The following is a 27672-nucleotide window of genomic DNA, read 5'->3' as shown; positions in this document are numbered from 1 at the left end:
CTGCCAACAGAGACCCCTGTCCTCTGCCCTGCCAACAGAGACCCCTGTCCTCTGCCCTGCCAACAGTTACCCCTGTCCTCTGCCCTGCCTGGAGCGACCCCTGTCCTCTGCCCTGCCAGGAGCGACCCCTGTCCTCTGCCCTGCCAGGAGCGACCCCTGTCCTCTGCCCTGCCAGGAGCGACCCCTGTCCTCTGCCCTGCCAGGAGAGATGCCTGTCCTCTTCCCTGCTGGCCCCCGTTCTTAGTTCTGCTGACCCCTAGTCTCACATCTCCTGACCCCTATCCTCACACCTGCTGACTCCTATCCTCATGTCTCCTGACCCCTATACTCACACCTCCTGACCCCTATACTCACACCTCCTGACCCCTATACTCACACCTCCTGACCCCTATCCTCACATCTCCTGACCCCTATACTCACACCTCCTGACCCCTATACTCACACCTCCTGACCCCTATACTCACACCTCCTGACCCCTATACTCACACCTCCTGACCCCTATACTCACACCTCCTGACCCCTATCCTCACACCTCCTGACCCCTATCCTCACACCTCCTGACCCCTATCCTCACATCTGCTGACCCCTATACTCACACCTCCTGACCCCTATACTCACACCTCCTGACCGCTATCCTCACATCTCCTGACCCCTATCCTCACATCTCCTGACCCCTATCCTCACACCTGCTGACCCCTATACTCACATCTCCTGACCCCTATCCTCACGTCTGCTGACCCCAATCCTTACATCTGCTAACCCCTATCCTCACATCTCCTGACCCCTATCCTCACGTCTGCTGACCCCTATCCTCACATCTGCTGACCCCTATCCTCACACCTGCTGACACCTATCCTCACATCTCCTGACCCCTATCCTCACATCTGCTGAGCCCTGTACACTGCCCTGCTGACCCCTATCCTCACATCTCCTGACCCCTATCCTCACATCTCCTGACCCCTATCATCACATCTCCTGACCCCTATCCTCACATCTGCTGAGCCCTGTACACTGCCCTGCTGACCCCTATCCTCACGTCTCCTGACCCCTATCCTCACGTCTGCTGACCCCTATCCTCACGTCTGCTGACCCCTATCCTCACGTCTGCTGACCCCTATCCTCACGTCTGCTGACCCCTATCCTCACGTCTGCTGACCCCTATCCTCACATCTGCTCACCCCTGTACACTGCCCTGCTTACCCCTGTCCTCACATCTCCTGACCCCTATCCTCACGTCTGCTGACCCCTATCCTCACGTCTGTTGACCCCTATCCTCACGTCTGCCGACCCCTATCCTCACAAGTGCCGACCCCTATCCTCACAAGTGCCGACCCCTATCCTCACACCTGCCGACCCCTATCCTCACATCTCCTGACCCCTATCCTCATGTCTCCTGACCCCTATCCTCATGTCTCCTGACCCCTATCCTTACATCTCCTGACCCCTATCCTCACATCTCCTGACCCCTATCCTCACATCTGCTGACCCCTATCCTCACATCTCCTGACCCCTATCCTCATGTCTCCTGACCCCTATCCTCACATCTGCTGACCCCTATCCTCACATCTGCTGACCCCTATCCTCACACCTGCTGACCCCTATCCTCACATCTCCTGACCCATATCCTCACATCTGCTGACCCCTATCCTCACACCTGCTGACCCCTATCCTCACATCTCCTGACCCCTATCCTCACACCTGCTGACCCCTATCCTCACGTCTCCTGACCCCTATCCTCACGTCTCCTGACCCCTATCCTCACATCTGCTGACCCCTATCCTCACATCTGCTGACCCCTATCCTCACACCTGCTGACCCCTATCCTCACATCTCCTGACTCATATCCTCACATCTGCTGACCCCTATCCTCATGTCTCCTGACCCCTATCCTCACGTCTCCTGACCCCTATCCTCACATCTCCTGACCCCTATACTCACACCTGCTGACCCCTATCCTCACACCTGCTGACCCCTATCCTCACACCTGCTGACTCCTATCTTCATGTCTCCTGACCCCTATACTCACACCTCCTGACCCCTATACTCACACCTCCTGACCCCTATACTCACACCTCCTGACCCCTATACTCACACCTCCTGACCCCTATACTCAGATCTCCTGACCCCTATCCTCACATCTCCTGACCCCTATCCTCACACCTCCTGACCCCTATCCTCACATCTGCTGACCCCTATCCTCACATCTGCTGACCCCTATCCTCACATCTGCTGACCCCTATACTCACACCTCCTGACCCCTATACTCACATCTCCTGACCCCTATCCTCACATCTGCTGACCCCTATCCTCACATCTGCTGACCCCAATCCTTACGTCTGCTAACCCCTATCCTCACATCTCCTGACCCCTATCCTCACATCTCCTGACCCCTATCCTCACATCTGCTGACCCCTATCCTCACATCTCCTGACCCCTATCCTCACATCTCCTGACCCCTATCCTCACGTCTGCTGACCCCTATCCTCACACCTGCTGACACCTATCCTCACACCTGCTGACACCTATCCTCAAATCTGCTGAGCCCTGTACACTGCCCTGCTGACCCCTATCCTCACATCTGCTGACCCCTATCCTCACATCTCCTGACCCCTATCCTCACATCTCCTGACCCCTATCATCACATCTCCTGACCCCTATCATCACATCTCCTGACCCCTATCCTCACATCTGCTGAGCCCTGTACACTGCCCTGCTGACCTCTATCCTCACATCTGCTGAGCCCTGTACACTGCCCTGCTGACCTCTATCCTCACATCTGCTGACCCCTATCCTCACATCTGCTGAGCCCTGTACACTGCCCTGCTGACCTCTATCCTCACATCTGCTGACCCCTATCCTCACATCTCCTGACCCCTATCCTCACGTCTCCTGACCCCTATCCTCACATCTGCTGAGCCCTGTACACTGCCCTGCTGACCTCTATCCTCACATCTGCTGACCCCTATCCTCACATCTCCTGACCCCTATCCTCACGTCTCCTGACCTCTATCCTCACATCTGCTGACCCCTATCCTCATGTCTCCTGACCCCTATCCTCATGTCTCCTGACCCCTATCCTCACGTCTCCTGACCCCTATCCTCACGTCTCCTGACCCCTATCCTCACATCTGCTCACCCCTGTACACTGCCCTGCTTACCCCTGTCCTCACATCTCCTGACCCCTATCCTCACGTCTGCTGACCCCTATCCTCACGTCTGCTGACCCCTATCCTCACGTCTGCTGACCCCTATCCTCACGTCTGCTGACCCCTATCCTCACGTCTGCTGGCCCCTATCCTCACGTCTGCCGACCCCTATCCTCACATCTCCTGACCCCTATCCTCACACCTGCTGACCCCTATCCTCACATCTCCTGACCCCTATCCTCACGTCTCCTGACCCCTATCCTCATGTCTCCTGACCCCTATCCTCACATCTCCTGACCCCTATCCTCACATCTCCTGACCCCTATCCTCACATCTCCTGACCCCTATCCTCACACCTGCTGACCCCTATCCTCACACCTGCTGACCCCTATCCTCACGTCTCCTGACCCCTATCCTCACGTCTCCTGACCCCTATCCTCATGTCTCCTGACCCCTATCCTCACATCTCCTGACCCCTATCCTCACATCTCCTGACCCCTATCCTCACGTCTCCTGACCCCTATCCTCACGTCTCCTGACCCCTATCCTCACGTCTGCTGACCCCTATCCTCACGTCTCCGGACCCCTATCCTCACATCTGCTGACCCCTATCCTCACATCTCCTGACCCCTATCCTCACATCTCCTGACCCCTATCCTCACATCTGCTGACCCCTATCCTCACATCTGCTGACCCCTATCCTCACATCTGCTGAGCCCTGTACACTGCCCTGCTGACCCCTATCCTCACATCTGCTGACCCCTATCCACACATCTGCTGACCCCTATCCACACATCTGCTGACCCCTATCCTCACATCTGTTGACCCCTATACTCACACCTCCTGACCCCTATACTCACACCTCCTGACCCCTATACTCACACCTCCTGACCCCTATCCTCACATCTGCTGACCCCTATCCTCACACCTCCTGACCCCTATACTCACACCTCCTGACCCCTATACTCACACCTCCTGACCGCTATCCTCACATCTCCTGACCCCTATCCTCACATCTCCTGACCCCTATCCTCACACCTGCTGACCCCTATACTCACATCTCCTGACCCCTATCCTCACGTCTGCTGACCCCAATCCTTACATCTGCTAACCCCTATCCTCACATCTCCTGACCCCTATCCTCACGTCTGCTGACCCCTATCCTCACATCTGCTGACCCCTATCCTCACACCTGCTGACACCTATCCTCACATCTCCTGACCCCTATCCTCACATCTGCTGAGCCCTGTACACTGCCCTGCTGACCCCTATCCTCACATCTCCTGACCCCTATCATCACATCTCCTGACCCCTATCCTCACATCTGCTGAGCCCTGTACACTGCCCTGCTGACCCCTATCCTCACGTCTCCTGACCCCTATCCTCACGTCTGCTGACCCCTATCCTCACGTCTGCTGACCCCTATCCTCACGTCTGCTGACCCCTATCCTCACGTCTGCTGACCCCTATCCTCACGTCTGCTGACCCCTATCCTCACATCTGCTCACCCCTGTACACTGCCCTGCTTACCCCTGTCCTCACATCTCCTGACCCCTATCCTCACGTCTGCTGACCCCTATCCTCACGTCTGTTGACCCCTATCCTCACGTCTGCCGACCCCTATCCTCACAAGTGCCGACCCCTATCCTCACAAGTGCCGACCCCTATCCTCACACCTGCCGACCCCTATCCTCACATCTCCTGACCCCTATCCTCATGTCTCCTGACCCCTATCCTCATGTCTCCTGACCCCTATCCTTACATCTCCTGACCCCTATCCTCACATCTCCTGACCCCTATCCTCACATCTGCTGACCCCTATCCTCACATCTCCTGACCCCTATCCTCATGTCTCCTGACCCCTATCCTCACATCTGCTGACCCCTATCCTCACATCTGCTGACCCCTATCCTCACACCTGCTGACCCCTATCCTCACATCTCCTGACCCATATCCTCACATCTGCTGACCCCTATCCTCACACCTGCTGACCCCTATCCTCACATCTCCTGACCCCTATCCTCACACCTGCTGACCCCTATCCTCACGTCTCCTGACCCCTATCCTCACGTCTCCTGACCCCTATCCTCACATCTGCTGACCCCTATCCTCACATCTGCTGACCCCTATCCTCACACCTGCTGACCCCTATCCTCACATCTCCTGACTCATATCCTCACATCTGCTGACCCCTATCCTCATGTCTCCTGACCCCTATCCTCACGTCTCCTGACCCCTATCCTCACATCTCCTGACCCCTATACTCACACCTGCTGACCCCTATCCTCACACCTGCTGACCCCTATCCTCACACCTGCTGACTCCTATCTTCATGTCTCCTGACCCCTATACTCACACCTCCTGACCCCTATACTCACACCTCCTGACCCCTATACTCACACCTCCTGACCCCTATACTCAGATCTCCTGACCCCTATCCTCACATCTCCTGACCCCTATCCTCACACCTCCTGACCCCTATACTCACATCTCCTGACCCCTATCCTCACATCTGCTGACCCCTATCCTCACATCTGCTGACCCCTATACTCACACCTCCTGACCCCTATACTCACATCTCCTGACCCCTATCCTCACATCTGCTGACCCCTATCCTCACATCTGCTGACCCCAATCCTTACGTCTGCTAACCCCTATCCTCACATCTCCTGACCCCTATCCTCACATCTCCTGACCCCTATCCTCACATCTGCTGACCCCTATCCTCACATCTCCTGACCCCTATCCTCACATCTCCTGACCCCTATCCTCACGTCTGCTGACCCCTATCCTCACACCTGCTGACACCTATCCTCACACCTGCTGACACCTATCCTCACATCTGCTGAGCCCTGTACACTGCCCTGCTGACCCCTATCCTCACATCTGCTGACCCCTATCCTCACATCTCCTGACCCCTATCCTCACATCTCCTGACCCCTATCATCACATCTCCTGACCCCTATCATCACATCTCCTGACCCCTATCCTCACATCTGCTGAGCCCTGTACACTGCCCTGCTGACCTCTATCCTCACATCTGCTGACCCCTATCCTCACATCTCCTGACCCCTATCCTCACGTCTCCTGACCCCTATCCTCACATCTGCTGAGCCCTGTACACTGCCCTGCTGACCTCTATCCTCACATCTGCTGACCCCTATCCTCACATCTCCTGACCCCTATCCTCACGTCTCCTGACCTCTATCCTCACATCTGCTGACCCCTATCCTCATGTCTCCTGACCCCTATCCTCATGTCTCCTGACCCCTATCCTCACGTCTCCTGACCCCTATCCTCACGTCTCCTGACCCCTATCCTCACATCTGCTCACCCCTGTACACTGCCCTGCTTACCCCTGTCCTCACATCTCCTGACCCCTATCCTCACGTCTGCTGACCCCTATCCTCACGTCTGCTGACCCCTATCCTCACGTCTGCTGACCCCTATCCTCACGTCTGCTGACCCCTATCCTCACGTCTGCTGGCCCCTATCCTCACGTCTGCCGACCCCTATCCTCACATCTCCTGACCCCTATCCTCACACCTGCTGACCCCTATCCTCACATCTCCTGACCCCTATCCTCACGTCTCCTGACCCCTATCCTCATGTCTCCTGACCCCTATCCTCACATCTCCTGACCCCTATCCTCACATCTCCTGACCCCTATCCTCACATCTCCTGACCCCTATCCTCACACCTGCTGACCCCTATCCTCACACCTGCTGACCCCTATCCTCACGTCTCCTGACCCCTATCCTCACGTCTCCTGACCCCTATCCTCATGTCTCCTGACCCCTATCCTCACATCTCCTGACCCCTATCCTCACATCTCCTGACCCCTATCCTCACGTCTCCTGACCCCTATCCTCACGTCTCCTGACCCCTATCCTCACGTCTGCTGACCCCTATCCTCACGTCTCCGGACCCCTATCCTCACATCTGCTGACCCCTATCCTCACATCTCCTGACCCCTATCCTCACATCTCCTGACCCCTATCCTCACATCTGCTGACCCCTATCCTCACATCTGCTGACCCCTATCCTCACATCTGCTGAGCCCTGTACACTGCCCTGCTGACCCCTATCCTCACATCTGCTGACCCCTATCCACACATCTGCTGACCCCTATCCACACATCTGCTGACCCCTATCCTCACATCTGTTGACCCCTATACTCACACCTGCTGACCCCTATCCTCACATCTCCTGACCCCTATCCTCACATCTGTTGGCCCCTATCTCCACGTCTGCTGACCCCTATCCTCACATCTCCTGACCCCTATCCTCACATCTGCTGAGCCCTGTACACTGCCCTGCTGACCCCTATCCTCACACCTGCTGACCCCTATCCTCACACCTGCTGACCCCTATCCTCACACCTGCTGACCCCTATCCACACATCTGCTGACCCCTATCCTCACATCTGTTGACCCCTATACTCACACCTGCTGACCCCTATCCTCACACCTGCTGACCCCTATCCTCACATCTGCTGACCCCTATCCACACATCTGCTGACCCCTATCCACACATCTGCTGACCCCTATCCTCACATCTGTTGACCCCTATACTCACACCTGCTGACCCCTATCCTCACATCTCCTGACCCCTATCCTCACATCTGTTGGCCCCTATCTCCACGTCTGCTGACCCCTATCCTCACATCTCCTGACCCCTATCCTCACATCTGCTGAGCCCTGTACACTGCCCTGCTGACCCCTATCCTCACACCTGCTGACCCCTATCCTCACACCTGCTGACCCCTATCCTCACACCTGCTGACCCCTATCCTCACATCTCCTGACCCCTATCCTCACATCTCCTGACCCCTATCCTCACATCTCCTGACCCCTATCCTCACATCTCCTGACCCCTATCCTCACATCTGCTGACCCCTATCCTCACATCTGCTGACCCCTATCCTCATGTCTCCTGACCCCTATCCTCACATCTGCTGACCCCTATCCTCACGTCTCCTGACCCCTACCCTCACGTCTCCTGACCCCTATCCTCACATCTGCTGACCCCTATCCTCACATCTGCTGACCCCTATACTCACATCTGCTGACCCCTATCCTCACGTCTCCTGACCCCTACCCTCACGTCTCCTGACCCCTATCCTCACATCTGCTGACCCCTATCCTCATGTCTCCTGACCCCTATCCTCATGTCTCCTGACCCCTATCCTCACATCTGCTGAGCCCTGTACACTGCCCTGCTGACCCCTATCCTCTGTACGCTGTCCAACAAACTGCCAACTCTATCGTCTGCCGTACTGACCCCCTGTACACGGCCATGCTGACCTTCCATCCTCCGCCCCCTGACATTTTTTACTGTACCCCCACTTCAGACAGGCTAGATCTGGCCCTGCATTATATGAAAAAAATAATCCCCTGGCAGTGTTATATGGTAGGTCCTAACCACTGTAAGGCCTCATTTACGATGCCTTGAAAAAGTATTCATACCCCTTGAGATTTTCCACATTTTGTCATGTGACACCCAAAAACGTAAATTTATTTTATTGGGATTTTATGTGATAGACCAACGCAAAATGGCACATAATTGTGAAGTGGAAGGAAAACGATAAATGGTTTTCAAAATTTTTTACAAATAAAAATGTGAAAAGTGTGGGGGGCATTTGTATTCAGCCCCCTTTACTCTGATACCCCTAACTAAAATCTAGTGGAACCAATTGCCTTCAGAAGTCACCTAATTAGTAAATATAATCCACTATGTGTGGTGTGTAATTTAAGCTCAGTATAAATACAGCCGTCCTGTAAAGCCCTCAGAGGTTTGTTAGAGAACCTTAGTGAACAAACAGCATCATGAAGGCCAAGGAAGTGAAATGTCAAAAAACTCAAGCGCTGAAAGGCAATATATGATACAGGTAGGAAATAAAATAAACAAGTGATTGAAATTAAAATTAAGCTGCTATCCATCATAAATGTTCAGGCACCCTATTGTAAAGTATAAAAATAAAATATTGATGCGCTCTAATTAAATATTAAATTTTTTATTTATTAAATTATATTTTATTTTTATGAAGGCCAAGGAACACACCAGACAGGTCAGGGATAAAGTTGTGGAGAAGTATAAAGCAGGGTTAGGTTATAAAAAAATCTCCCAAGGTTTGAACATCTCACGGAGCTCTGTTCAATCCATCATCCGAAAATGGAAAGAGTATGGCACAACTGCAAACCTACCAAGACATGGCCGTCCACCTAAACTGACCGGCCGGGCAAGGAGAACATTCATCAGAGAAGAGCCAAGAGGTCCATGGTAACTCTGGAGGAGCTGCAGAGATCCACAGCTCAGGTGGGAGAATCTGTCCACAGGACAACTATTAGTCGTGTTCTCCACAAATCTGCCCTTTATGGAAGAGTGACAAGAAGAAAGACATTGGTGAAAGAAAGTCATAAGAAGTCCTGTTTGTAGTTTGTGAGAAGCCATGTGGAGGACACAGCAAACATGTGGAAGAAGGTGATCTGGTCAGATGAGACCAAAATTCAACTGTTTGGCCTAAAATCAAAACGCTATGTGTGGGGGAAAACTAACACTGCACATCACCCTGATCACACCATGAAAACATGGTGGTGGCAGCATCATGTGGTGGGGATGCTTTTCTTCAACAGGAAAGCTGGTCAGAGTTGATGGGAAGATAAATGGAGCTAAATACAGGACAATCTTAAAAGAAAACCTGTTAGAGTCTGCAAAAGACTTGAGACTGGGGCGGAGGTTCACCTTCCAGCAGGACAACGACCCGAAACATACAGCCAGAGCTACAATGGAATGGTTTAGATCAAAGCATATTCATGTGTTAGAATGGCCCAGTCACAGTCCAGACCTAAATCCCATTGAGAATCTGTGGCAAGACTTGAAAATTGCTGTTCATAGACGCTCTCCATCCAATCTGACAGAGCTTGAAATATTTTGCAAAAAAGTGTAGCAAGGTCCCAGGCCTCCTTCAGTCTAATGAGAACCTCCAGGACCAGAGATAGCTGACATCCTTCTGTATATGGTGGGTTGTGAGGCATGGTGGGTGCAAAGTAGTTAAAGTCATTCGGCGCCAGACACTTGAATGCAAAAGAGATTTTTATTTCTCTTAATAGAACTTTGGGAGAGAGGGTTAGGGCCAGGACACCCTTACGTAGTTTCAAGATTAATTGGCAGACTCAGAGACTTCAAAAGGAGGGCAGCCATGCAGGGAAAGGCATCCAGCCAGATGCCACATCTGCATGTGTACATTTATGTTCTTTGTTGTAACATGACGAAATGTAGAAAATTTCAAGGGTATGAATACTTTTTTAAGGCACTGTAGATGCACAGTTGGGGGTCATTATAAAGGTGCAGCTGAGCCATGTTTTTAGCGCTCTCCAACTGCCCCCTTCATCTTCAGTGGTTCTAAAGTCTAACAGCTTTTTACCTTAATGCATTCCCCTTTGAAAAGTGGTCCCAAAAGTAGATTGCTCTTCATAGAAGCAGCAGGTTTAGACCCAGGTCTAAACCTAGCCTTACAGGAAGTGAAAAAAATAACAGATCACAGGTTTGACAAGTAATAAATCTGTTATGCGTGGAGACTACTATCAGAAATGATAGGGACCCATAAAGGCTGCTACACACCTGTGTTCCAGAAATAGCCCCCCTGAGATATAATAGAGGCCACGGCAAGGAGAAAAATTGCACAGAGTCTAGAGCAAGGTGCCCAAGTGACTTCTACTGCAAGCACTTGAAGTACATTCCCCTACATGAGTTCAAGGACCTAGAGATTCAGGACACTGGAGCCGAGAAATACCCATACCATGGTTACTTGCAGATCGAACTGACATTCAATCCAATGGTTGTCAGCCAACCAGGAACATTTGCTATGCTGGCCAATATCACCTCTGAAAGTGGTGATGAAAGTGTAACTCCAGAGGGAGCAGAAGGTATCACCACTGCGGTACTGCAAGAAACCATAACGGTGGGAGACACCTCTTGCCCTCTACACCAAGGTGGCAAGTTCCACTGCCTGTATCTTGCGTTAGACCATTTTGCAAATTAAGTCTAGTTTAGCCAAAAGAGGGTGGCTGAATTGTGTTTTACTTAGTTCTATGCGGATGTTAAATCCTGTATATTTAAATTTGTATTTACAAACTTGTATTTTGAGGACCAAAGATTTATGGTGGGTGGGAGAGTGTAGCACTTGTCAGCCGTCCCTTTAAGCAGCCTGGCAGGATGTTTATCTTGGCTGCAAATTATTGCTCCTTGCAATGATGGCAGTACAGGGAGGAAGGGGACCCAAATAGGACTGTGATTGGCTGCCGATGCAGCCTAGGGAGGAAGCCGGGCCCCCAGAAATGGGAGGGCAGGAGGATCCCGATTGGCCACCACATGGCAGGCACTGTAGGCCTTCCCACAAGACTGATAGAGCTTCAAGAGAGTGCAGAGCTGTGGGACAGGGCTTGAGGTTGCTGCCGTGTGCTTCTAAGGGTATAGCATTACACCCAATATCACCCCTGAAAGTGGTGATTAAAGTGTAACTCCAGAGAGAGAGCAGATGGTATCAACACTGATGTACCGCAAAAAACCATACTGGTGAGAGACTCCTCCTGCCCTCTACACCAAGGTGGCAAGTTCCACTGCCTGTATCTTGCGTTAGACCATTTTGCAAATTAATTCTAGTTTCACCAAAAAGAGGGTGGCTGAATTGTGTTTTAATTAGTTCTATGCAGATATTAAGTCCTGTGTAATTAAATTTGTATTTACAAACTTGTATTGAGGACCAAAGATTTTCGGTGGGTGGGAGGTTGTAGCACTTTCCGGCTGTCCCTTTAAGCAGCCTGGCCTGCCATATACCTCGGCTGCAAATTATTGCTCCTTGCAATGATGGCAGTACAGGGAGGAAGGGGACCCAAATAGGACTGTGATTGGCTGCCGATGCAGCCTAGGGAGGAAGCCGGTCCCAAGAAAGGGGGGGGGCAAGAGTATTCTGATTGGCCACCACATAACAGGCATTGTAGTCCTTCCCACAGGACTGACAGAGCTTCAAGAGGGTGCAGAGCCGTGGGACAGGGCTCCAGGGCTGCTGCCTTGTGCTTCTAAGGGTATAGCATTACATATATTAACGTTTATATGAGATTTTAGTAACTAGGTTCAGTTCATCCATTAAATAGGATGCATCCCAGACAAAGAATTCTCATAACAATATGGGTTTCTTATGTTACTTTGTTATAACAATATTATTGTTACTGTAAGTGAGCTTTTCCTGGCCTAAATCCAGCCTGTCAAGTTCAAGCAAGATTGAGCAGCAAAGCTGCCAACCATCCACACATTTTTTGTCAGGGAAGTATCTCGAAAATCCCAGGTGGCTTTGTGTAGCAGAGGCCCCCGGCATTAATGTGTCGAAAAGATTAGTCAGGAGATTTCACATCTTCAGAAAAAGTTTCTTTATTGTATTAAAACAATTAAAACAATAAAGGAACCTTTTCCTGAAATCTCCTGACTAATCTCTGTGATACATTAAAGCAGACCTTTCATCAATAAATTAACTTCCTCTAATATTCTTCCTCCCCCTCCTTCCTGCACAACCGCACATTCTTTACAGCATTTCCCCAAAGTAAATAACTTTTTTTTACTCTTAGGGCTCATTTACACTTACTTTGACTTTAACTCGCATTAAAGTACTGTGTTTCCCCCCAAAATAAGTCCGGGTCTCATATTAAATTTTGGCAACCAAAAACACAGTAGGGCTTATTTTCGGGATAGGGCTCATGTGCTATATTCTCAATGCTTCCATAGCCCGCCGCGTTCCAAGCATTGCAGAGGGAGGGGGGCCGAGACCCCCCGCTCATAGGCAGAAGAAGAGGAGGAGATCAGCTGAGCGCTGCACGGCGCTGTACCGAAGGTATTTGTCTACAGATTCGATTACAGAAACATAAACAGTTTACATTATATAATACTGTAATAGAGAGGCTTCTAGCAGTTTACAACCACTTTAAACTAGGGATTATTTTCGGGTTAGAGCTTATATTGCAGGCCTCCCCAAATATCACAGGTCTTATTTTCAGGGTAGGTCTTATTTTTGGGGAAACACAGTACCTACCTCTTCAACATGCATCAGTGACACTTTTTTGAAGCCCTCTGTGTGTTGATTTTCTATTTGTTTTAAAGGGGCCCAATAGTACCCCCACTCAGCAGATCCCCAGTTCATTAGTACCCCTGTTCAGAAGATCCCCAGCTTACTAGTACCCTTGTTCAGCAGAACCCTAGCTTATTAGTACTCTCGTTACGCAGATCCCCTGCTCAGTAGTAACCCCCATTTTTGCTGATCCCTCACTTAGTAGTAACCCACAGCTCTGCTGATCCCCCACTCAGAAGTAACCCACAACTCTGCTGATTCTCTGGTTTGCTGATCCTCCTCTTTTGGTCCCCGCTCACCTCCGACTAACTTGCTCCCATGCTGCACCAAGCTAGTTTTTCCTGCTCTGGTCCCCCAGCTCTGCTGATCCTCTGCTGCTCAGTCCACTCTCTCTGGTCTCCGCTCATCCTCTGCTAGAGCATTCCCATGTTGCACACCAGGTGTGCCATCTGCTAGTTGCTCCACTCTATGCCTGCTCACCAGTCCGCTCACCTTCCTGCTGCTCCACACCAGATGTGACATCTACACAAGACACTTCCAGAATTTATACACATGAAGCAGAAGTGATTGCTGATGACATCTTTCCGGTTCGCTTGTTGGTTTCCCAGTGCATCCTGGGATATTCCATACCTGCAATACCTCCAAAACAAAGCAAAGCTAATAATAAAAGCCCCTCAAAAACTTCAGGTACTGTTAGCAAGTGTTGTCATAGACTTCTATGGAGGCTTTGGAGATGCTGGCCAGGTATCGGCCTAGAACGTTAGAATTGGTTGACCCACTGAACCCTTCAGTTGCTATTTATTTATTTATTTTTATCAAAAATAAAAATGTTTACTCTTTCAACAAGTCTACTACAATTTAAAACGAAGTTAAGAGGATAAAAAAGGGATGCAGTTTAATGGAAAATGGAGATTAGAATGGATTGCTGTGAGCACATAGCTGGCACATAGCCGTGGGCAGGGAGTCCAGTCCCCAAACTTCATGGGCTTCAAAAGAGTTGCCCACTTTGCACCCTAAGCTTGGTATTTGAGTAGTTGCTTGCACATTAACCGGCCAAAGTATCTCTGCCCATCCCCGCTGTATTTTGTGCTTCTTAGGGAGCTGTAGAAATTGTAGCCTAACTCTACCAGCTGGAATAACTTTATCTTGACCGGCCAAGGATCCATTAAAGATAAAACCCAGTGGTGATGAGTGCGAGTACCTGACTTGACAGGTTGGACTGTGGAAAACTCTTCCTCCAGGTGCTGATGCCCCGTCTCGTTCCTCCGGTGGATGCTGCTCTCCATTAAAAGATTGCTGGACAGATACGACACTGTCTGTGTGGCCAAGTCGCTGTTACCTGCAGTGTTAGAGAACAAGAGGATTCAAACAAATGCACTATTTATTAATCCAGTATATCGTGTCATCTGGTAAAACCAGTAAATACACTTTGAGGGCTCATTTACACTTACTTCAAAATGTGGCATTGGACGCTTTTCCAAATTTTCTCTTAATGCCAATCAAATAAAATGGTCACCTTACCTGTCCTGGTCACACGTTGTGTTTGCTTCGCTTCAAAAATGATCCCCCATGTCCAGGGACGTGCAGTGAGGTCAGTGTCTGGTGAGGGACTGGCTAGTATCAGAGCCACTGTAGCACCTTCATTAGTTCTAATAGTTTACTAATTTGACCAGCATAAGGACTCGTTTTAGCATATGAAAACAGCGTTCAAAACACATATGTGAGGTATCGAACGTTAGAACGAGAGCAATAACACTAGACCTCCTCTGTAACTCTAAACATGTAACCTGTAAATGATTTCTAAAGCTTCGCCTATGGAGATTTTTAGGTACTGAATTTTGGCGCCATTCCACAAGTATATAAATATAGAAAAAACAACCAAAGCAATAATAATAACCCTTTTTAACTACTTCACGCCCAAGGTACAAGGTTTGCGGGGGGTATATCTGAATGATGGGTGCAGCTACAGGCATCATTCAGATATCGGCTTTTTCAGCCGGTGATTCCCTACACTATAAGAACGATCATAGTGGCTGTTCCGTCACTTGATCGTTCTTACAGGTGGCAAGAGGGGACACCCCCCCTCCCGCCGCCCTCCGGTGCTTCTACCGACTCACCGCTTCCATCGATGAGTCAGAGAACGGATCCGCCGGCCCCGGATGGTGATCATACAAATTTCCGGCAGACCAGATGGTCGCCAGAGTCTCTATGATCGTCCGCAGGCCGGGCGCGATGTTTTGACGTCACGCCCGCCCTCTGCATTCGAACAAATGGTGCCGCCTCGGCTGGGAAGCTGTGATCGTTTATTTTTATTTTTTGATTTTAGGCTTCCCAGCCTAGAGGTGAGATGTGGGGTCTTACTGACCTCATACCTCACTGCAAAGAGGACTGATCGTGCCATATTCCTATTACCAGTAGGGATGAGCCGAACACCCCCCAGTTCGGTTCGCACCAGAACTTGCAAACAGACCAAAACTTCGCACGAACCTTAGAACCCCATTGAAGTCTATGGGACTCGAATGTTCGAAATCAAAAGTGCTCATTTTAAAGGCTAATTTGCATGGTATTGTCCTAAAAAGGGTTTGGGGACCTGGGTCCTGCCCCAGGGGACATGTATCAATGCAAAAAAAAAGTTTTAAAAACGGCTGTTTTTTCGGGAGCAGTGATTTTAATAATGCTTAAAGTGAAACAATAAAAGTGTAATATTCCTTTAAATATCGTACCTGGGGGGTGTCTATAGTATGCCTGTAAAGGGGCGCATGTTTCCCGTGTTTAGAACAGTCTGACAGCAAAATGACATTTCAAAGGAAAAAAAGTCATTTAAAACTACTCGCGGCTATTAATGAATTGCCGGTCCGACAATACACATAAAAGTTCGTTGATAAAAACTGCATGGGATTTCCCCACAGGGGAACCCCGAACCAAAATTAAAAAGAAAAAACTGGTGTGGGGGTCCCCCTAAATTCCATACTAGGCCCTTCAGGTCTGGTATGGATATTAAGGGGAACCCCGCGCCAAAATAAAAAAAAAAAATGACGTAGGGGTCCCCCTTAAAATTCATACCAGACCTGAATTTTAAGGGGAACCCCGCGCCAAAAATTTTTTTAAAAATTGGCGTGGGGTCCCCCCAAAAATCCATACCAGACCCTTATCCTAGCACGCAAACTGGCAGGCCGCAGGAAAAGAGGGGGGGGACGAGAAAGCGCCCCCCCCTCCTGAACCGTACCAGGCCACATGCCCTCAACATTGGGAGGGTGCTTTGGGGTAGCCCACCAAAGCACCTTGTCCCTATGTTGATGAGGACAAGGGCCTCATCCCCACAACCCTGGCCGGTGGATGTGGGGGTCTGCGAGCGGGGGGCTTATTGGAATCTGGAAGCCCCCTTTAACAAGGGGACCCCCAGATCCCGCCCACCCTGTGTGAAATGGTAAGGGACCATTTCACAAAAAAACTGTCAAATATGTTAAAAATGACAAGAGACAGTTTTTGACAATTCTTTTATTTAAAGTCTTCTTTTTCCATCTTCTATCTTCCTTCGTTTTTTTCCTCCATCTTCTTCTTCCTCCGATCCTCTGCTTCTTTCTCCGGTGTTCTCGTCCGGCATCTCCCTCCGCGGCATCTTCTTCTCTTCATCTTCTTCTCTTCATCTTTTTATCTTCATCTTCTTCTCTTCATCTTCTTTTCGGGCCGCTCCACATCCATGATTGGATGGGAGGCTCCCGCTGTGTGACGCTTCTCTTTTCATCTTTTTCTCTTCATCTTCTTCATCTTCTTCATCTTCTTGTCTTCATCTTCTTGTCTTCATCTTCTTTTCGGGCCGCTCTGCATCCATGATTGGATGGGAGGCTCCCGCTGTGTGACGCTTCTCGTCTTCTGACGGTCACCCAGTGACCCCACCCCCTCTGACGCATGGGGACTTGACGGGGACTTCCCTGTGGCTTTCCCCGTGACATCAAAGGGGCATCCCAGGGAATGCTACAGGGAGGTCCCCGTCAAGTCCCCGTGCATCAGAGGGAGGCGGGGTCAGCGGGTGGCCCCGCTCTCCATTATTTAAGAACAGTCAGAAGATGAGAAGCGTCACACAGAGGGAGCCTCCCATCCAATCATGGATGCGGAGCGGCCCGAAAAGAAGATGAAGACAAGAAGATGAAGAGAAGAAGATGAAGAGAAGAAGATGCCGCGGAGGGAGATGCCGGACAGGAACACCGGAGAAAGAAGCAGAGGATTGGAGGAAGAAGAAGATGGTGGAAGAAACCGAAGGAAGAAAAAAGAAAGAAGATAGAAGATGGAAAAAAGAAGACTTTAAATAAAGGAATTGTCAAAAACTGTCTCTTGTCATTTTTAACATTTTTGACAGTTTTTTTGTGAAATGGTAGGGGTCCTTTTGTACCCCCTTTACCATTTCACACAGGGGGGGGGCAGGATCTGGGGGTCCCCTTGTTAAAGGGGGCTTCCAGATTTCGATAAGCCCCCCGCCCGCAGACCCCCAAAACCACCGGCTAAGGGTTGTGGGGATGGGGCCCTTGTCCTCATCAACATGGGGTAAGCCGTTTGCCATAACAACAAGTAGCCGCATCACATGATACAACACCGGGGCGGAGCAACACCTCCCCGGACTAATCCCCGGAAGTGTCCCCATATATCCCAATAAAGCTAAAAGTGCCTGCTGCCGAACGGCCTGCAAAGACGCCTCGCTTAGTAGATCGATTGGCAATCAAAAATTAAAATAAAGATTAAACAACATTATTTTGCTTTGTTCACAGAACAACCAAAACCCAAAATTATTAAAAAAAAAGTAATAAAAAAATTGTCATAATTAATAACAAAGGACATGAAAAATTTATATTTATAATTATAATATAAAATTACACATGAGCTAATCCACGGCCATCATTTACAATCCAATAATTTTAAAATTATCAGCAATGAGGAATGAAACAATTAATGTCAAAATCAGCATTCAGTCCCACAGGAATTAAAACCTAAGTCTCATATATCCAGTACTAATTCCTATGGCTCAACTGGTGAATAAAATCCCCCCCCCCTCCAATGTTTGGTGACCCTCTCAATACCCCAAACAATTAAAAATGTTGTGATACATTATGGGTTTTTAAACCTTTTTTGACATTATTAACATGTCCTCCTAAGCGGACATGTAGAGGTGTGGAAGTCCTTCCAATGTACTGCAACCCACAATCTCATTCCAGCATGTAAACCACCCCAACAGTATCACATGTGATCAACTGTTGGATGGTGTACTCTCTTTGCTGGTAGCCGACGCTAAAAACTTTTTCAGCTTCTTGATGTTAACCTTGTAATGCTTGCAGGCTGGCATCGTCCACAAGCATAAAAGCCACCAAGAAATGAAAATAAACTGTTTTCTAAAAGAACGGGGGGGGGGGGTTAAACCAGATTGGGCCAATACACAGATTCTTTTCTCCAGCCATTAGGTCTGAAAACTCCAGCCTTCCTCAAAAGATACAAAACATATCAATTTTAGAAACATTGAGATGTTCACCGTCAAGCATTCTTGTCACGGCTGAGGTGAGCTCATTGTACACCATTATTGGACATAATGAGGCTATATAGGGCTTCGGTCCAATGGGCTCTTCCACTTTGTCTGGGAGACATCAGGAGTTCCTGTGGAGCAGTTTAAATTTCTATCGAGGAACTATTTTTGGTACAATAAGGAGTATTATCTGCAGACCAGAGGTGCCTCCATGGGGGCTCGTTTCGCTCCCAGTGTGGCCAATTTATTTATGGCCCACTGGGAGGAAGAAGCCATTTTTAAACATCGTCGCCCTGAAGTGGTCTGCTATAGGAGATTTATTGACGATCTTATTATGATTTGGGAAGGTGAGAGGTCAAACCTAGATAGGTTTATTCAGACTTTGGATATTAACAGTAAGAATATCTCTCTCTTACATGGAACATCAGTCATGAAAAGATGGTATTTTTAGATTTGGAGATCTTAAAGGATTTAGAACATTTTAGGTTGTGCAATTATTTCGAACCTACTGAGCGAAATGCTTACATTCCCCTGGGGTGTTGCCACCATCGATCTCAGTTGTGCAACATCCCCAGGGGACAATTTATCAGATTACGACGAAATTGAACTCGTGAAGAGGATTTCGGCAGTCAGTCACAAGTATTGGTCTCTAGATTTGAACGAAAAGGGTATGAAAGACAAAATCTTGATGGAGAAATTGAGAGGGTCATGAAGTTGGACAGACAGACAGACATTAGTTTCCAATCAGATTAGGGATTCTAATGTTGATGGAAATAATTTTAGAATGGTGTTAGAATACAACGCTCAATATAAAAAAAATGTGAAAACATTATTTCAAAAAATTGGTCCAAGACAAAGCGTTGGGCCCGGTGTTACCGGTACGGCCACAGTTTGTATACAAGAGAGCCCCATCACTAAGGGATCGTTTAGCCTCAGGAGTTTTAAATCCCCCAGTTCTTTCAGAAAACAGATTATTTTCATTTCTTGGTGGCTTTTATGCTTGTGGACGATGCACAGCCTGCAAGCACTACAAGATTAAAATCAAGAAGCGGAAAAAGTTTTTAGCGTCAGCAACCAGCAAAGAGTACACCATCCAACAGTTGACCACATGCAATACTGTTGGGGTGGTTTACATGCTGGAATGAGATTGTGGGTTGCAGTACATTGGAAGGACTTCCACACGTCTACATGTCTGCTTAGGAGAACATGTTAATAATATCAAAAAAGGTTTAAAAACCCATAATGTATCACGACATTCTAAATTGTTTCACAACCAGAATCCCAAGGGCCTCAGATTTTGGGGTATTGAGAGGGTCACCAAACATTGGAGGGGGGGGGGGTTTATTCACCAGTTGAGCCATAGGGAATCGTACTGGATACATGAGATACATGAGATACATGAGATACATAAGACTTCCTGCGGGACTGAATGTTGATTTTGACATTAATTTTATTTAATTCTGATTGCTAATAATTTTAAAATTATTGGATTGTAAAGGATGGCCGAGGATTAGGTCATGTGTGATTTTATATTATTATATTTAAAAATATAAATATACATGTCCTTTGTTATTAATTATCACAATTTTTTATAATTTTTTTAAAATTAATTTTGGGTTTTGGTTGCTCTGTGAACAAAAGGAAAATCCTGTTGTTTTATCTTTATTTTAATTTTTGATTGCCAATCGATCTACTAAGCGAGGTGTCTTTGCAGGCCGTTCAGCAGCGGGCACTTTTAGCTTTATTGGGATATATGGGGACACTTCTGGGGATTAGTCCGGGGGGGGGGTTTTGCTCCGCCACGGTGTTGTATCATGTGATGCGGCTCCTTGTTGTTATGGCAAACAGCTTACGCTATATAAATCGTGTGTCGACGTCATTTCCGTATCTGCTGACAAAGTCCCGCCCACTGGGACACGTACGTACGGACGGAAGGCACGTGACGTCACCCGCGACCATCGCTGACTTATTGTATACACGCTGGAGTACCAGTCACTGGGTTTGCAGTGCCTGAATTTTAAGTTTTATTCTATTTTTTAAAAATAAAAGTCTATGCTTGCAGATAGCACTATGTATGTTTTTATTTATATCTTCAATGTGACTCTGGAGTTTTGCTTTCCTCACCCGGTACTTTGGATATCGGTTCTGCTTATCAAGAGGTATCCATCAGGATCTGTAGTCTTCCTCGGCTGACCGCTGATATATTGATAAACCCCATAAGGGAAAGCGTGTGTGACTCTCTGTAACCACTTCAGCCCCGGAGGATTTTACCCCCTTCCTGACCAGAGCACTTTTTTGCGATTCGGCACTGCGTCGCTTTAGCTGACAATTGCGCGGTCGTGCGACGTTGTACCCAAACAAAATTTACATCCTTTTTTTTTCCCACAAATAGAGATTTCTTTTGGTGGTATTTGATTGCCTCTGCGGTTTTTATTTTTTGCGCGATAAACAAAAGAATAGCGCCACGCATTATTTTTTACTTTTTGCTATAATAAATATCCCCCAAAAATATATATAAAATTTTTTTTTCCTCAGTTTAGGCCGATATGTATTCTTCTACATATTTTTGTTAAAAAAAAATTGCAATAAGCGTATATTGATTGGTTTGCGCAAAATTTATAGCGTCTAAAAAATAGGGGATAGTTTTATGGCATTTTTATTTCTATTTTTTTTTTATTAGTAATAGCGGTAATCTGCGTTTTTTATCAGGACTGCGACATTATGGTGGACACATCGGACATTTTTTTACACTATTTTGGGACCATTGGCATTTATACAGCGATCAGTGCTATAAAAATGCATTGATTACTGTGTAAACGTGACTGGCAGTGAAGGGGGTTAACCACTAGGGGGCAGTGAAGGGGTTAAGTGTGTCCTAGGGAGTGATTCTAACTGTTAAGGGGCTGGACTTCAACACACAGGACAGCGATCACCGCTCCCGATGAGAGAGAGCTGTGATCCCTGTCCTGTCACTTGGCAGAACGGGGAAATGCTTCGTTTACGAAAGCATTTCCCTGTTATACCTCTCCATGACACGATCGCGGGCACCCGGCGGACATCGAGTACGCGGGACCCGCGGTCATTGAGACTGTGGCGGGCCTACGCCCACAACACCGCTTCTTAAAGGGGACGTACCTGTACGCCCTTTTGCCTACCAGCGCCATTCTGTCGACGTACATCGGCGTGCGCTGGTCGGCAAGCGGGTAATCAAGGGTCCACTCTGGGAGGTGAGCGGCCATTTTTGCCATTGTTGAAGGTTTACCCACAAAGTCACCTGCATGTTCACCATATTTTGGCACCATTGAAGATATCACACATTGGTGTATTTTTGATATATAGACTTATCATCAGTGCTGCGCTGTCTATTTACATGTCATTCCACAAGTGCAATCTTAAAGCGTGACATGTTAGGCATCTATTTAACATCATCTTTCATATTATAGATCATGATCTGCAGCGTCCCCCTTTACATAAGAGTTCCCAGACTCTGATGTAAGGAGGGACTCTGTGCTGGGTTACAGTAACCTGACCTTCATGCCAATGGAGAAATATGTTTTTTTACTTTTGTTGAACTTAAACACATTGCTAATAGCACTAGCTATGTGTTTATAGTTTAAATATTTGATATTTGCACTGCTTAGCACTGAAAACTGCCATTTTAGGTACTTTTTTTGCAGTGGCAATAAAAAAAAGTGGCTCTGTCAGTAAATTTTATGTTTTTTGTCAGCAGGTCCTGTTTGTAAATTTTGGCGTCCTGCCAGTAAATTTCCCCGTCGGGGGGGGGGGGGGGTTGGCAATGTATTCTGGGAATGCCTGGTGCAGACATCATCACTGGTGTGCAGCGTGAAGCAGCAGGAAGATGAACGGGGCCTGGACTGGAGCGGAGCAACTAGCAGACGGCACACATAGTGTGCAACATGGAAACGCTTCAGCAGAAGGTGAGTGGAGACTGGAGAGAGAGGACTAAGTGACAGAAGATCAGCAGAGCTGGGGGACCGGAGCGGGAGAAACTAACCAATGTCACATGTGGTGAGCAGCATGGGAGCAATACAGTGGTAGGTGAGCCGGGACTGGAGACAAACCAGAGGATCAGCAGAGCTGGGGGTTACTACTGAGTGGGGGATCAGCAGAGCTGGGGGTTACTACTGAGTGAGGGATTAGCAGAGCTGGGGGTTACTACTGAGTGAGGGATTAGCAGAGCTGGGGGTAACTACTGAGTGGGAGATCAGCAGAGCTGGGGGTAACTACTGAGTGGGAGATCAGCAGAGCTGGGGGTTACTACTGAGTGGGGGATCAGCAGAGCTGGGGGTTACTACTGAGTGAGGGATCAGCAGAGCTAGGGGTTACTACTGAGTGGGGGATCAGCAGAGCTGGGGGTTACTACTGAGTGAGGGATCAGCAGAGCTGGGGGTTACTACTGAGTGAGGGATTAGCAGAGCTGGGGGTAACTACTGAGTGGGAGATCAGCAGAGCTGGGGGTTACTACTGAGTGGGGGATCAGCAGAGCTGGGGGTTACTACTGAATGGGGGATCTGCTGAACAAGGATACCAATAAACTGGGGATCTGCTGAGTAGGGGTACTACTGAGCCCCTTTTAAACAAATAGAGAATCAACACACACAGGAAATTTACCAAGCTTCATTAAAGCTTCAAAAAAAGCATCACTGAAGCATCAAAACACATAAAAAAAGCATGTTGAAGCTGTAAGCACTTTAATGTGTGAAAGTTGAAGAAAGTGTAAATGAGCCCCTACTTTTATTTCCTTGCAGCAGTAGAGCAGCTGACGTTCCTACCATGTATCCTAAACCTTTAGAAATTAAAGTATATATAAACCCTCACCTAAAACAGCCCATTCAGTTTAAAATAGAAATAAAAAGGTAAAACATTTGTGTATAGATATAAAAACATAAACACCCTTTTTCCCCCTTTTTTTTTCTTTTATAAGTGATCACATTCCCTCTGTTCTCAGCTGCATAAGAGCTGGGGGAAGAAAACCAGGAGCACACTGGTGTTCCCAGTGAAAGGCTGTGCGGGTGGGGGGGCATGTCAGCACCAGTCTGATTATTGGAGGAGAGCAAGCTAAGTACCCAGCACATCCAGAAAACTGACCATGCTGTGCTCTCATTAGGGATGAGCCCGCGATTCAAGATGAATGTAAGTGCGACTCGAACATCAGGTGTTTGTTGCTCGCAAACAAACCGAACATATGAGGCGTTCCCGGGAAATATGAGCGCTGCGGAACACTCCATAATGCACTGTGAGATCGCAGTGCATTGATGGCAGGTGACTGGCCAAAGCATGCACCTGACCTGCATGCTTTGGCCAATCACAGCGCGCTCTGCTGGGAGAGCCATAATTGGCCAATGGCAGGGTGCCTTTGGCCAATCATGGCTCAGGGGGACTAAGTCCACGCCCCACACTATATAAGGCTGCTTACATAGCCACCATGTATAGTGTGTGGACGGAGATAAATTGAGCTAGATTAGGCAGGCAGGTTAGTTAGTATCTCACAAAAGTGAGTACACCCCTCAGTCACATTTTTGTAAATATTCTATTATATCTTTTCAATTTGGAGATTTTCACTTAGGGGTGTACTGACTTTTGTTGCCAGCGGTTTAGACATTAATGGCTGTGTGTTGAGTTATTTTGAGGGGACAGCAAATTTACACTGTTATACAAGCTGTACACTCACTACTTTACATTGTAGACAAGTGTCATTTCTTCAGTGTTGTCACATGAAAAGATAGAAGAAAAGATTTACAAAAAAAAGTGAGGGGTGTACTCACTTTTGTGAGATACTGTATATACACTCTGCATTTAGTGTAGACTAAATATTCAGTGTTGAATCTATATTCAGTCAGTGTAGTATATATAACACAGTATATTGAAGTGGTTAAGGGGAACCCCACGCCAAAATTAGAAATAAAAATGGCGTGGGAGTCCCCCCCAAAATCCATACCAGACCTGAAATGGTATGGCTTTTAAGAGGAACCCCGTGCCAAAATGTAAAAAAAAAATGGCGCAGGGGTACCCCCAAAATTTGTACCAGACCCTTATACCGAGCAAGCAGCCTGGCAGGCCAGGATAGGGGGGACAAGCGAACGCCCCCCCTTCTGAACCATACCAGTAAGCTTACCCTCAACATAGGGAGGGTGCTTAGGCCCCCCCCCCATAGCACCTTGTTCCCATGTTGATGGGGTTAAGGGCCTCATCCCCACAACCCTTGCCCGGTGGTTGTGGGGGTCTGTGGGCGGGGGCTTATCAGAATCTGGAAGCTCCCTTAACAAGGGGGCCCCCAGATCCCACCCCCCCCTACATTGTACCCCTACCCATTCACCAAAAGTGTCAAAAAGTAAAAACCACAATACACAGTTTTTGACAATTCCTTTATTAAAAAAGAACAAAAAAAAGTGATCCGCGATGTCCATCCTTCTTCAATCATGGTGCCAACGGACCCGAAAAATAGAAAAAAAATAAAGCTCCGCTTTAATGGGAGGCATCCCGGCGACTGCTGTCTTTTCGCTGTGACAGCTGTTATAAAAGGCAAGGGCGGGGCCACCTGGTGACCTAACCGAGTGACCCCACCCCTTCTGACGTCATGTGCCATCCGGGGGGGGGTCATCCAGTTACTTCAGCGGGTGGCCCCGCCCTTGCCTTTATATAAGCTGTCACCGCGAAAAGACAGCAGTCGGCAGGACGCCTCAAATCGAGGCAGAGCTTTTTTTTTCTGTTTTTCGGGTCAGTCAGCCCTATCATTGAAGATGGATGGACATCGCGGTACACTACTACAATAAAGCAATTGTAAAAAAAACTGTCTTTTGTGTTTTTTACTTTTTGACACTTTTGTTGGTGAATGGGTAGGTGTACAATGTACCCAATACCCATTCACATAGGTGGGGGGGGCAAATCTGAAGGCCCCCTTGTTAAAGGGGGCTTCCAGATTCCGATAAGCCCCCCCACCCGCAGACCCCCACAACCACCGGGAAAAAGTTGTGGGGATGAGGCTCTTGTCCCCATCAACATGGGGACAAGGTGCTTTGGGGGGGACCCAAAGCACCCTCCCCATGTCGAGGGCATGTGACCTGGTATGGTTCAGGAGGAGGGCAGCGCTCGCTCGCCCTCCACCCCCATCTTGTCCTCTAGGCTGCATGCTCGGATAAGGGTCTGGTGTGGATTTTGGAGGGGTTCCCCGCGCCAAATGTTTTTTTTTAATTTTGGTGCAGGGTTCCACTTAAAATCCATACCAGACCCAAAGGGTTGGCTCTACCCTAGTCACCATCATGGCATTGTATGCTCACAGTAAAATGATGCAGAGAATGGCATTGGTATCAATTGTATTTGCATTACATTTTATAATGGCATTGAAATCAAATGTAATTTCAGCAGCTTAGCTCCCCCTCCTAGCAGTGACTAGATGATATCCTAACAATTTCACTTCTGATGTCTAATAACGTACGAAACAAATCCAAAAAGAAAAAAAGTATAATTATTGATAAAAAGATAGATACAGTAGATAGATAGATACATACATTTACATACAAAAAATGAGGCACTTACTTGTTAGATAGCAGCCCAAGCTGAGGGACACATTGTCAAATGCAATGATGGAGTCTGAGTCCTTGGACCAGGAGGCACGGATTTCCAACCAGAACCTGTGTGAATGGACCAGAAAGACTAGGTAAAAGGGTGAACAAAGTCAGCTGCTCTGTAAAGGCAAAACTGAACCCTCCATATTTCCATCCATGTTCCTATCGTTCTAACATTCCCATCACATGCCCCTTATATACATGGTCCGGTTGTCCTCAACCCTCTCTTGCCACCCTAATCCAGAAAAACAGATTTTGTTCCAGGTCCTTGCTGGGATGTTGGCCCTGTTGGTCAATGAGAATGGGAATAGGACCTATCCCGAGGACGGAGAGGAGACGCATGTTGAGACTGGGCTGGGGAACCATGTTGAACATAGGTATGGGAACTGTCCTCAGGATGTGGAAAAAACTAGAAATTAGCAAAACTGGGAGCTTCCAAATCCACAGATCATTAACATTTTGACAAAATGTATTCATTTTAGTAAAATACATAAGAGGCCATGGGAAAGGTGATATTAAAATGTTTTTTGTTGGTTTGTAAGGGTACACTGGGCTTTAAATAACTCTAAAGGTATACAGAAACTCATTTCAGTAGATGGAGATTTTCTTAAATTTCTTTTCAAGCAAGTTTCACCCAAGCAGCCAAATTGGGAGTTTTCTACATTAACAAAAGTATACTGGTGACTAAATCAATACTTTCTTGGTGGAATCAATTTTGCTGAACTACTTGACTCATCCCTACTGTGGACCCACCATGAGGATGGGGAGGGGACCCTTCTGTGGATAGCATGGGTACTCGTGTTAAGGATGGGGTAGGGACCCATGCTTAGTATGGAATGTTGCCCAGTGCAGAGGGTGGGATGGGGACTCATACTTAGTATGGGAAGGGGCCCAGTGCAGAGGGTGGGGACGCATCCTTATTATGGGAAGGGCCCAGTGCAGAGGGTGGAATGGGGACCCATTCTTAGTATGGGATGGGGTCCAGTGCAGAGGGTGGGGTGGAGACCAATTCTAAGTACGGAAAGGGGCCCAGTGCAGAGGGTGGAGTGGGGACCCATGCTTAGTATGGGATGGGGCCCAGTGCAGAGGGTGGGGACCCATTCTTAGTTTGGGGAGGGGACCAGTGTACTGGGTGGGGTGGGGACCCATTCCTAATATGAAAAGGGGCCCAGTGCAGAGAGTGGGGTGGGGAGCCATGTACAGTATGGGAAGGGGCCCAGTGCAGAGGGTGGGGACCTATGCTTAGTATGGGATGGGGCACAATGCAGAGGGTGGCATGGGGACCCATGCTTAGTATGGGAAGGGGGCCAG

General features: G+C 48.2%; 1 protein-coding gene across 1 annotated transcript in view; it reads right to left on the bottom strand.

Moving 5' to 3' along the window:
• ALK (ALK receptor tyrosine kinase) overlaps nt 1-27672 on the bottom strand; it is a gene marked incomplete in the record, with an annotated part of 645074 nt that overhangs the window by 155981 nt on the left and 461421 nt on the right. The window contains 2 exon segments of the mRNA XM_073628762.1: nt 14468-14605; nt 26333-26427. Coding sequence (XP_073484863.1) covers nt 14468-14605; nt 26333-26427 — 233 coding nt within the window.

The sequence above is a fragment of the Aquarana catesbeiana genome, linkage group LG04 (assembly GCF_042186555.1).
Source record: "Aquarana catesbeiana isolate 2022-GZ linkage group LG04, ASM4218655v1, whole genome shotgun sequence".
NCBI lineage: Eukaryota > Metazoa > Chordata > Amphibia > Anura > Ranidae > Aquarana > Aquarana catesbeiana.
This window is presented reverse-complemented; position numbering and strand designations above follow the sequence as displayed.